This window comes from Rhinolophus sinicus, linkage group LG06, assembly GCF_036562045.2.
Source record: "Rhinolophus sinicus isolate RSC01 linkage group LG06, ASM3656204v1, whole genome shotgun sequence".
NCBI classification, from domain to species: Eukaryota; Metazoa; Chordata; class Mammalia; order Chiroptera; family Rhinolophidae; genus Rhinolophus; species Rhinolophus sinicus.
The window spans coordinates 120,781,159-120,793,921 of record NC_133756.1 but is presented as its reverse complement, the minus strand read 5'-3'; the positions used below and the strand labels follow the sequence as shown (position 1 = coordinate 120,793,921).

The 12,763-nt window shown below is 44.2% G+C and overlaps 1 protein-coding gene across 10 annotated transcripts in view; it reads right to left on the bottom strand.

Annotated features, from left to right (window-relative positions):
* Positions 1–12,763, bottom strand: part of NUMA1 (nuclear mitotic apparatus protein 1) — a 68,068-nt gene that overhangs the window by 20,998 nt on the left and 34,307 nt on the right. For all 10 annotated transcript variants that reach the window (XM_019744301.2, XM_019744307.2, XM_019744302.2 and 7 more), the window contains 2 exons: positions 9,098–9,172; positions 4,736–4,821 (listed from right to left, as the gene is read on the bottom strand). In XM_019744301.2, the coding sequence (XP_019599860.2) occupies positions 4,736–4,821; positions 9,098–9,139 (128 nt within the window). In that variant the 5' untranslated portion in view covers positions 9,140–9,172. The remainder of the gene's footprint in view (positions 1–4,735; positions 4,822–9,097; positions 9,173–12,763) is intronic.

The window sequence follows — 12,763 nt, the reverse complement described above, 5'->3', positions numbered from 1 at the left end:
TGAGTACAGTCATGCACCGCTTAATAATGGGGATACGTCATTGTGCGGACCTCACCGAGTATACGTGCACAAAGCTTGATGGCATAGCGACTGCACACCTACGCTACATAGTACAGCCTGTTGTTGCTCCTAGGCTCCAAGCCTTACAGCACGTTACCACACAGGACAACATGAGATTAAATCAAGCACAAGAGGAAATGATACAGTCAAAGAGATACAGTGAACACGAGATGTATGAGGCTGCTGTGCGTAACACAGAATAGTGTTTTACGGCAAACTTTTTTATAGTAGAAAGTACACTCTAAAATAACGATAAAAGTATGGTAAATACATAAACCAGTCACATGGTTGTTACCAAGTATTATGTACTGTGCATAACAGTGTGTGCTATACTTTATACGTCTGGCAGTGCAGTAATTTACACCAGCATCACCACACACACACAAGTAACGTGCTGAGCTATGACACTACAACGTCACTGGCTGACAGGAATTCCTCAGCCCCATTTTAATCTTACGGAACCACCATTGCAGAGGCAGTCCATCTTTGACTGAAACATCGTTACGCAGTGCATGACTATAAAGAAGGCTGTGTGGGAAGGAGGCGGAGGCAGCACAGATAAATGGGAAGTAGGTTCAGTAATCTGAACGGCTCAGGTATGAAAGGTCAGGATACCTGGAAAACATGGCTAGAGTAAGAGTCACAGCACGATGAAAAGGAAAAAACAGGTACAAGAACCAAAAGAACAGGAGGAAACAAGGCTCTAAAGCGACAGCAAAGTTCAGCACACTCTACGCTGAAGGCTGAGGTGGCTAAAGCCTCCCTGAGGCCAGGTCAAGGGACAATCACTTTTGATCTGTGGCTGTCACAGTGCCTGTTGAACTGGAGGGGAAAGCAAAGTGTGGAGAGCAATGAGGGCAAGGAGACAGCAGGGGGAGCTCTCACACAGTCCAGGCCCCTGGCGGGGGTGGGGGGGGTGGGGGGGCAGTGCTTCCGCTAAGTTTCATTTTCAGAGGTATCTTCACTTTAATTTAGAAAACTGGCTTCTCTATCTAGGCTACGGCTGGAAATATTGATTAAAGGGCCTTCCTGTTCCTCAGAACCTGAATCTCCAGGTATCAACCAGCTTTCTGGAGGGCAGGGTTGGCCCTAGAACCTTCCATTGCCAGATATCCTCCAAAGCACAAGCCAAGACCATGAGTAGCTCCCTCCGTCTCCCAGTCTCCCACTAGACTGCAGAGAATTCTTCCGAGTGAACCCCCGCCACAAGAAGCATCCTGGGGAGCTGGCTTGTGACGAGAGACTCCTACAAAGTCTCCGGGAGCTGCACACCTCCTCACAGACTCCTGAAAGAGCTCTGTGCCCACAATCTGGAATGCTGTGACTTCTTGCCTCAGTGTAGAGCAGTAATTTACCTAAGCATATTCCATTAGCTAAAAATAAAGAGGGTTCATGGGTTAAATGTTTGAGAAATACTAGGTTAAAGCAAACTGAACATTTTCTAAAGAAGAGAATATGCATTATTTCCTAAATGTATTTAATCACAAAAACCTTCCTCCCGCCCCCCCTCCCACCCCCGAGCCCCTGGGATAAGTAAAGTTGCGTGGAACATGCTTTGGAAAATGCCTGTCCTGGAGAAATCCAGCCCATCCTTTAAGACTACGTTTAAGTCTCATCTGTGGCAGGAAGCCATCCAGAACCACTGCTAGTCACACCTCCATCCTCCTCAGGAATTCCTACAGCACTCATGGATACAACTGCATCATTTATAACTGACCCCTCCAACTGTGCAAGCTGAAAGCTAGGAATATAGCAGATGTCAGTACACGTGGTCTAGATACAGAGGAGGGATGCTTTTTCCTGGGAAGCGTAGAAGTCAATGTCAGTAAGACAAATGTCAGGAATTTAGGTTTTCTGGCAAAATGCCTCCAGTAAACTCTGCTATTCAAGCCTCATGATATTGAAGAGATGGGACAGCCTTTTTGCTTCAGGCTATTCACACATAGAACAGAAAGAGAAACTTGTCATTGAGGTTGACACCAATGAATTTTCCCAGAGAGAAGGCCAGGTGGCCAAGGAGCAAGCCCTGTTCAATTCCCACAGCTCCTATCTGCTCCAACCTGCCATCCTCCGCTTCCTTCCCCCAAGGACTAGGTATCTGATTTAGGTTAGCAACAGTAGCAGCACCAGAAATGCAACAGCCAGAACACATTCACCAAGAATGTCTGTTTTCCCAAAGGAAGTTGGTCTGCATTGTCCTGGACCTGAGATGGAGATTAGGGTTAACCTGGGATTTCAATAGCCCCTCCATCTAAAACCCCCCACTCTCCCAGCCTAAGGCTCAGGTAACACCTTACAAGACAACCTGGACGGTGGGCATCTTGAATTTTTAACCTCCCTGTGAAAACGTCCCACCACCTTATAAACCTCAAGAAAGGCACACATCCTTACCCCTGGACACATCTACTGCTCTTGTCATCAGGCCAAGAAAATTTATCTTCTCAAAAACAAAAGCTCCTTGGATCTATTCTTAAGTCAAAAAAAAAAAAAAGCACGCTGTGCCCTGTTATGTGTTACAACATGAGGCATATCATATCCAGCTGCCTCTCTTTTAGTGAAGTTGAAATGAAACAGTGGGTTAGGTATTGCCAGCTGAATGGTTTCCCAACCATTGATGTTGGTTGCCTAGATCGATCATTTAATTAGGGTTTGCAAAATAATTATTTTCATTAAGAATTGCAACAAAATGCTGATTTATAGGTGGTGCACAACTCCACCTATGTAGCCTTGCAACACACACACACACACACACACACACACACACACTTAAGCTAATCAAACTTAGATCTAATTACCAGTTTACAGGCAACAAGGGGAAGAGAACACGTAAAGCAGTATCATGATGCAATTAACAAAATCCAGAATTTTGGAAACTCTACAGGATCAAAAAAGAAAAGAAAAGGAAAAGAAAGAAAAAAGGTTGGGGTATGGAGTAGGAAATAAGACTGGTGGGAGGAGATGGGCCTCTGATGAAAGTTCTTGAATACCAAGTCTGAAGATTTTAGAATTCCACCTCCTGGCAAGGACCAGTCGCGGAGGCTCATCAGCTGTGGAGCCTCACAATGAGAGCAGAACTGGAGGAAGGTTCCTGAGGTCACATGTATAGGAATTCCCTGGAATAAGGGCGGATTAGAGAAGAAAGAAGTCACGAGGGCCTGGTACCAGAATGAAACAAGAGGAAGGGATGTGAGAAGTCTTCTAAAGGACAGACTGAGAGGATGGTGCTTGATCAGAAATCAGTGCCAACGAAAGGGAGGAATTCAAGATGATGTTGAAAGGTCCTGCCTGGGTAAGAGTGGGAGAGAAAATGGTAGTGTCTGTACCAAAATAATAGTGATTTCTTTCAGAGGCACTAAGGCAGGTGTTAGAGCCAGAGACTTTTAAGAAATCCTAAGACATCCCTCTACCAATACACATTTCAAAAGATACATTCAAAAGGTAAAAAAAAAAAAAAAAAAAAAAAACTATAGCAAACCCATCAAACCCATCTGTCCTGGGTTACTCAGCCCCATTAGGCTTTGCTGGTGGAGAATATTAACTACATTTTTGTTCCCTTATTACCCAACAAACATTAATTAAAATCAATGTACTGTCCTAACTAGGTGCAAAGGAACCGAGATGAATCAGATACAGTCCCTGCCTTTCACAAGCTCATTTCTACCTTCTTTCCCTGTCAATGAGCAGTTGTCTATGAAAGGGCCAAACCGCTTCACACAGTTGCTGAATCCCTGACCTCAGTTCCTACCTGCCACACAAATACCCTCTATACTTCAGTCTATCCTTGGTCTGGGGGCTCAGAGTCTACTGCGCTTTCCTCTCCATCACTATATCCCCAAGTCCTTATATTATGGCTGGCCTCTACTTTTGCTCACAGCACTGAGAGATCAGTTTTGTCCTCCGTAATTCTTGGATGTTAATGATACAGGAAAAGGGATAAACTATGTGAGCTTAATAATTGTAGGTTATAGCCTGACCCATCTTTGCTTCGTTCCAAACAGGTAAGATATCAGGAGAAGGCCCCATTCCATTGATTTCCCAGATAACTGTGATGTTAAAAGGAAACATGTGCTAAAGACACAGGTATAAAAAGAAAAGGCCCAAACTAGAATCCTGGCTACATGACAACAAGCAGCTTATCAGATGCTAATCAACCTCACAAAGCAAGTTAATGAGGCAGGTGAAAACCCCAGAAATGCTATAATGGTTTAGAGAGGGGCATATCTGTGCTGTGCTAACAAGTTAGAGATGAGATTTCTAAGTGTTGCTGTTTCCCTGAAGTGCAAGAGCTTCCCCCTTTCTTCTTCCTGCCCTACAGGTTGCAAAGAGGGCTTGTAAGATAAGAATAGTCACAAAAAGAGGGTTATGGAAGACTCCCATTGAAATGAGAGGGCAGGGAGCCCCGGAGCAGCCTCCTGGAATGCGGTGAGAGCACAGAGACTTGGATGGAGGCTCTTCTGTGCAAAAGTGAGGAAGCCTTGGCGGGCACAAGAGTGAAGCTGACTGGAGGAGGAGGCCAGTGTGTGCTTGCCCCTGGGCCCCACACTAGCTTATGCCACCCCGATCCTGCCCACGCTTTCTGCTCACAACGGGCTCCCAGGCAAGGCAGCAAATGCCGTCCCCACCCCAGCGCACAGCTTCACCTGAGAGGCTGGGCAGGGACGAGGCACATACTCACATGCTGTCGATGATCTTGAGGAAGACGCTGCAGTCCTGGAGCTGCAGCAAGGCCTCCACAGGCTCAGCCACATGCAGACCGTTCACCTGAGGGGCAAAGGGAAGAGCCTGGTGAGACCCTCGGAAGCACCAGAAGCACTGTGGTTTGTTCCTTTACCCAGATGTGGACAACTCTCTGCTCGTTGTGAGTGCCCACAGTTGTAGGCTATAGGAATGAAGGAACAGATGATTCCAGGATTTTTAATTTCAGCAAAGGAGTGATGGTGCACCCGCTCATGCAGTGATAGGCACCTGAATGCTGACATCAAAGTCTTTCCTTTGGCTTCAACTAAATAAGAGCTTAAATTCTCTTAGAATGTTCTAGCACTAGGAGTATACTTTAAATACAATTAGGCATAAAATGGTTCTGGAAGGATACACAAGAAACTAGTACCACCATTGCCTCTGGAGAGGAACCTGATGACGGAGTCAGAGATGGGAAAAAGAAAGGCCTTTTATATATAGTCCTTTGTAGATCTTGAATGTTTATTATAACCCTTTGTAGTTCAAATTTTCACATTACAGCCCTTGGTGTCTCTTGAACTTTGAAATATCTATTTGAAACTTATATTAAATATTATATATATTTTATACACTCCCACACAGATTTAAATCTTGCTATTAATGCGTTTTTAAAATTCATTCCAGACATAAAACTTTGGCTGAGGGATGAGGGAGAAATGATAGAGGGGGAATAAGATAACTAAAGAAAAAAGGAGGAAGGAAAAGAAGAAATAGGGACCATCAGTTTTGATTAAATCCTGTTCCCTTTCTTTGCCTTCAGGCAGGCATCCATCTAAATGTCTTTACCATTAGAAAATTCACCAGGAGTCACATGCAAATGAATCAAGTACACAGGTTATTCAATACATATATCTGGTCAACTTCTACAGAAAACCGTCACAGGCACCAAGTTCACCAGGCTGAAGTTTACCTTTGGATTACTGTAGGAAGAAAGGGTTTGCTAAGTCGATCAACCACGTGTGCAAAACTGAGGGAAGGGGGACGCAGCCTGCTTAACACCGTATTTTTAAGAACTTCAGCATAGTGGTTATGGGCAAATGAATAGATTGTAGGCTTTATAAATGTGCTCTTTAAAAGGCACTGGGGCTGGGAGCCCCCAGACAAGGATTTTGGGTCCAGGTCCTCAACTAACTTGCTAGGAAGCTTTGTAATCAATTTTTTCTGTGTCTATTTTCTCACTTGCCAAATGGATGAAATCCTTACCTCATCTACCTTAAAAGACCAGTGTGACTTCAAATGGGATTATGGATGTAAGAATACATTACAAAATAAAAGCACAAAATGCAAAGCACCATTATGGTTAATGAAATTAATTAAGTAGATCCAGCAAGACTTCTACTTGTTAGCAGTTAAATTAGGTGCCTGCAATGGAGAATCAAGAGGATTAAAAAAGAAATCAATGTTTTGGCTACAGAAATAACAGTATTTACTTCAGTTGAATATTTTTATCTTAAAACAACTTCTAGATAGACCTAAATTAAAATAGGTTTAAAGTAAAAAAAAAAAAAAAAGTGTGGAATATAAAATTTGACTTGCACTGAAGTCTTAAAGACAACATATTAATGCCATCCTTTGAAAAAAGTTTAATCTAATTAGGAAAGGCCAGGGTACATTTTCTAGGAGGATTCTGAATACTCCAGGCCAAGAGCCCTTTCTACTTACTAAAAATGAAGAGACTGCCAAGACTTAAGCATCCAAAACCATCTCCCTTTAATACCTGCAATGTAGGTAAAATATTCAAGGGCTATGAAAGCTTGTTCACTAACAAGTCTGAAAAATCACATCAATTAGCTGATTTAAAGTCACTTAAGGAATCTGGATTCATGTCATACATATTAAATAATCCAGCAATAATTTCTTTCATGGATATAAAAATGTGTTTTCTTCCTATACGTTGTTTTGTTCTCAAATGAGAAATCACTGGAAAGGTGAGGAAGTGGAGAAGCTCTTTCATCTCTAGGGAGAGCATAAAACATGCCAGTGAGGACCAAGCTCACCGCAGGACCCAACACTGCCTGTCAGACTTTCGGGGTTTCTTAAGGTTGTTGAATCTTAAAGTTCCCTATTCCCTGTAACAACGTATTCATTGTAACTACGGGGTACAAAATTATTTCAAGCTACACGCTAAGTAAAATAAAATATAAATTTATTTTTATAGTATAAATTACAGAAAATTTGGAAAACCAAAAAACTCCACTCATTCTAGTATTTTAATACATGCACCCTTAGTATTTTGATTATTCCTTTACTCTTTTTTCCTATGTCTTTTAAAAACACAGCTGTAATTATCACGTGTGTATGTGTGTGTTCTAAACCACTCTTATAACATAAGCATTATTTCATGTTGCTACAGTGTCATAAAATCCACTTTAGCTGTCTGACTTTTGTTTAAATTGAAAAATTCTATGTAATTATATATTTTTTTAAGTTTTTTTTTCCCCTTCTTCGTCCCCCCCACCTCCCCCACCCCACTCCGGTTCAAGCCGTTGTTTCTCAGTCCAGTTGTATAGGACACAGCTCCCTGGCCCGTGCTGGTATTATGAGCTTTGCGTTCCCCCCCCTCTTAGGCGGTTGGTCGCCGATCGTCGGTGGCCTCTCATAGCAGCTCTTGCGGCCGCTCACACTAGCTGCCTGCCGGCCAGTCACGTTGGCCGCCGGCCACTCATGGCAGCATACAGTAGCCCACGGGAGCACACGGCAGCCCAGGGCCGCTCACGCCCACCTCCGGCTGCTCACGGCAGCCCAGCTCCAGTGAGAGCTGTTGTTCACAATCTTAGTTGTAGAAGGTGCAGCTCACTGGCCCATGTGGGAATCAAACCGGCAACCTCGGTGTTAGGAGCTCCAACCACCTGAGCCACCGGGCCAGACCTGTAATTATATTTTAATGCATGTTCATCGTGATTTTTGAAAAAAGTATACAAGTATCTGCTGTTAAATAAAACTCGTCTGTGTCTGTTCTTCTCTGTAATGGTAGTAGTCACCATAAAAACAAGCCTAGAACCTAAATAAGGCGATAAACTGATCAACTTAAAACAATGTGGCTAACAGATCCCCCAATATTCACTTAAACCACTGAACTACAGACATAGCTCACGGTCCCTCATAACCCAACCAGCCTGTTTTGGGGGGATGAAGGGAGGAGAAGGAAGACACAATGTTTCAAATACAAAGAAAACATTGAAATGAAATGTAAATATAAAATATAAGTATAAAAATACCCATTTTAAACTACATAACTAAAATTTGCATCTATTTCAGAAACTGAAGGCTAAGAATGCACATTTTGTACATTAAACTCGTATTTCCTGACTAGAAATTTGATAGTGATTAATGACACGGTCTTATTAAATCCACCCTACTTAGAAATTAAAAATTCATTTCCTTTACAATATCCTATAACTTTTTAAAAATTTGGCTCTGTAATTGGCTAACTGATCAGTAGTCAGGGTGACTACTAAATACCTTGTACCAAATAGCATGCCTAGGCAATATTTTAAGTATCGAGAATTATTTATTCAGATACTGTGCTAAATCGTTGTGTGTGTGTGCTAAATGTTTCTTACACACATTATCTCAATATCCTCATAGTAACCCCGTGAGGTGGTATTATTATTGTTATTTCCATTTTAAAATGGAAGAGGCTAAGTAACTTGCCCACCTCACACAGGCCAGAACAACGATTCTAAGCCGGGCTGTAGGACTCCAAGACCCATGCGTACCGTCACTGCACTCCATGCCTCTTCTGTTTCTCTGTATCTTTAAATTCCCAATGTTCAGTATTATTTTTTTTCATTTGCTATTACCTCAGGCAGAAAATATATGAAAATATATACCAAAAGGATTCTCGTGAAGTAATCAAGAAGGCAACAGGAGGACAATGGAAGCAGACAAAACACCGTAAAGAGAGCAAGGAGAACCTTGCCCTACAATTAAAGGCCTTTGGAGACCAAAGTCCCTGCATGTCAGTCAAGTTCAGCATCAACCCTGTTAGTCAGAAAAATATACAGGGAGCAAATGAGGATGTGTTTCCACATCTCCCTGCAGCAACCCTTCCTGTGACCAAACGGGAAGATACACCTTAGGGAAGCCTCTTCTAACCTGCACAAGTCAGGTCATGGGTCACTATCAGCAGCAACATCACCAGAAGTAATAAAGTCAAAAACTAAGGGGAAAGGCAAAGGAAAACTTTATTTCCTTAGTCGGGAGGTTAGAAGACTACATTGCCATGGCTCGTAGGAAACTCCTCTCCCACCCATCCCAAAATTCCTGGAGAAGTTTAGCAAAGGAGAAGACCACTCACCCAAGAGAGGAGTGCAGCCGCCCGGGTGGCATGGAGCGTCATCTTGGTGATACCAGATCGTCACCGCCAATGCACCTGGGACCCAAAGGAAGAAGAGCAGTTAATTATGAGACATCCGCGATAAAGGAGGAGGGGGACACAGTTCCATTAACTGGTGGCTCTGAACCCTTAAATAAACCACTCTTCACTTGGCTCTTAATCCACCAAGGCAGCATGGGAATATTTAAAGAGCTAAGAGTATACATCAAAATTACTATAAAACTTATTACATCAGAGCTAACAATAAAACATCCTGAATTTAATTCAATGTCCACAAGTTCTACACACACTCTTTCTCTACCTCTGAAAATACACCATTCAAAGCTGCCCTTCAACCCTGCTCTTTGGAACATGGTACCCTTAAAACATAGATCATGGTTTTCCAGACACACCTAATTCTGAATGCTGATTCCATGTTACCATGATCGTGCGACCTTGTACCAGTAGCATAACCTCTTTTAGTCTCAGTTTCCTCATCTGCAAAATGGAATCTGCAAACTCTCTCTGGGTTACTGTGACGCTTTTGAGATAAAGCAGATAAAAGCCAATAGCACAGTGCCTGCCACATGGTAGGTAGTCAATAAATTATCACTATTTTTTAAGCAGAAAGGTTGATTTCTGGCTCTTTCTGCAAGTACCCAAATTCTACCTAACCAACAATAATCACCAGGTCCTTGAGGAAACCTCTCCAAATTCTGAATTTTTATATCCCCCACAGAAACATCAAAGACAGGTTCAAATGGGGGATCTGGTAAAGGCAAATCCAATTCTGGTGGATAGCCCCTGGGACATTTAATGAAAGACTAAGTATCTGTCCTGGTATTCTTATCCCCAATTTCTCTTTCCACTGGGAACTGGCCATCTGCCTGCCAACCTACCCAAGAGACCACAGACCTGGTGACTAAATATTCCCCAACACCTCCCAGCAGCCCCCAGAATTCCCACAAATCTCCAGGGGAGCAATCGGCCACCCCCCCCCACCACCACCACCACCACAGGTACTCAGTTTGTCACTACTCTATAAGGAAGAACAAGACCACATCACCTATAACTCTCCCCACATATTAGCATCTCCAAGCTGTGGCTTCTGTGGAACCAACATTTGCTAAGCACCTTCTGTATGCAAAGTGCTGGGGATAAGAAAACACCTTCTTGTCCGTAAGGCGCTCACTGTCTAGCAGGTAAGAGAGGCATAAATCTCTTAGTCCTTCCTATGCAAGTGTACCCTGTTCATCAACCAATCAAAAAGGGTATTTCCTTAATCCTTACATGTGTCCATCCTGTGCTGGAAGCTAGCTGAGAGTGTACAACAAAATTACTTGAAATGGGAGACAATGACAGGGTCCCTGCCTTTGAGGGGCTGACAGACAGCAGGGAGAGGAGTGAAATAAAACATACATGAAGCATTAAATAATAGAAGAAAACAATTAAATGCTAACTATAACTGAATGCTAATTATAATTGTTTCTTGACCCTGCAAACCCAACATGATTCCACCTATTTTAGCAATGTCAGCTTTGGAAATGAGCCAATTCACCTGGGCTTTGGCAACAGCAAGTGAAGTGGTTAAGGGAGATCTCAAGAGGGCAGAGAAGCTAAGGGGCCTGTGTGTCCCAAAGTTTTAGATGATTTCCACCCCGACAGCCTATCCATGGGCACTACTGCCTAGCTCCTTGGCGCCAGGCAAGGATGAAGGCAGATGGCCTCCACTACCACACTGCAAAAAAGCTTTTCTGGTGGTTGGCCCGCCTAACGTCAGAGGGACCAGGCTTGGCCCTTGTGGTAAAGGTGGCAATGTCCAAATGCTAACTTCTTAAAAAAAAAAAAAAAAAAAAGTCTGAGCTATTCAGGAACAAGGGAAATGGCCCTGACCACCTCCCCCTCATCCTCACTGCTGCCTCTAGACTTGCTGTCCTTTTGATGAGGCCCAAAAACTTCAGTCAGAAATTTTATTCGCAACCGGAGGTAGATCTTGCCGCCTCTGAGATTCCACAGCTGTGCTGCTAAAAATGACCGGAGGTTTAACCAACCTCTTCCCTTCATCTCAGAGGCAAAACATACAACCCTTATGTCCTCCCAGGGGAGCCCATCTGAAACTAGTTCCAGGGCTCGAGAACTGGTGGCAAGGCTAAATGCCTTCTTTTATGCTCCCCAGGCACAGAAACAGGAGGAATTCAATACTCATCAACACGAGGAACTCCAGAAGGACCCTGTCAGCAAAGAGTCCGCAAAGGGGCACTTTCTCAGGGACCAAACATTGGGGTGAGAGCCTGAGGAGACAGCCGAGCCAGTCACTCTTGTCTGGGTAAAGGAGGGGTGAAGCCAGGGGTACCGCTTGTCCTCCGCTCTGGGACTGCAGCTTTAAGTAGGCCTTGGCTTAGAACCCGAGGGCTCCTGGCTAGAACACCATCCTCCCCACCCTCCCCCTGAAATCTGAGGCAGGCCCCACCCAGAAGACGGGTGATGGTGATGGAAAAATAGATCCCCGCGATTGTAGCACGGAACCATTGCACGGAAGGATCTCCTCAGATCTATCCCAACACGACCGGGCATCCCCTGCCACATTCAATCAACAAACAAAAACTGAGAACCCCGAATGCAGGCCCTTTGAGGGCCCCTTCAGAGTTCCCACCTACCTGGTTCTTTGAAAAGAAGAGCCCCACAATCCAAATCAGAGGCTTCAGAGAGCTAATAAGGTACTCAGTCTTTCCCCTGGGCTCAAGAAAGAACCAAGACACAGAAGCAGCTACCTGACAAACTGAAAACTTTGCATCTTCTTTACATTTTCAAAACATGAAAAGGGAGACATAATGTAACTCCCTCACCTTCAGGGCCAATTCCCACATTTACAATACCCCTCCGTGTTTCCAGAAAAGATACATTAAACAAGGGAAGTGACACTCAAGAGACACACAGCCACCTGGCATGCACCCTCTCTGGGTATTAAAGAGTTAAAACCCAGCAACGGTTTCCTACCAGGACTGAAGTTAATGCAAACCACCTGTGCAGATGCAAGAACCAGGACCAGAGGGTCAGGTTGCTGAGCTCTGGGGTCTGTTCTGAAAAGCTTAAGTTTTAAGGGTTGACCAAGTGATAGGCCAAAGGCCAGAGGGTCTGAGTTGTGGCAGCACTGCTCTCCTTACCCCGCCCCCAGCCTGGGTGCCAGCTCCTTTGGAGACGCCTCTTAGCCACTAACTGCCCGCCTGTACACCAGCCTCGCCTCAAGATAACACCAAAGTGACCTTTGGTCCCAGAGAGCTACAAAACTGTACTGATCGCTCAGCTCATGCCTTTGCTGAACCCTCATTCTCTTAGATGCTAACCCCCACTTGCAGAATTTCAGGGCCCAAAGCCCACACAAACTCCACCTCAAAGGGTCCTTCCCCAAGCCCCGCCCCCTATCTACACCAAGGTTCCAAAAGGCCCACAGGCTCACAGCTCATAAGGGAAATGGGGATTCCATCTGTCTGCCCATGCTCAATGGCAAGATTTACCACCACTTGCCCTGAGAGCCTGCCTGCCTGCAACCATAAGAATTTCATGCTCTGTGCACCTTTCCAAAAGAGGTACTTCCATCATGAGAGACCCCCACATCTAAGAAGAGTGAATACCCTCATCCTGGGACTC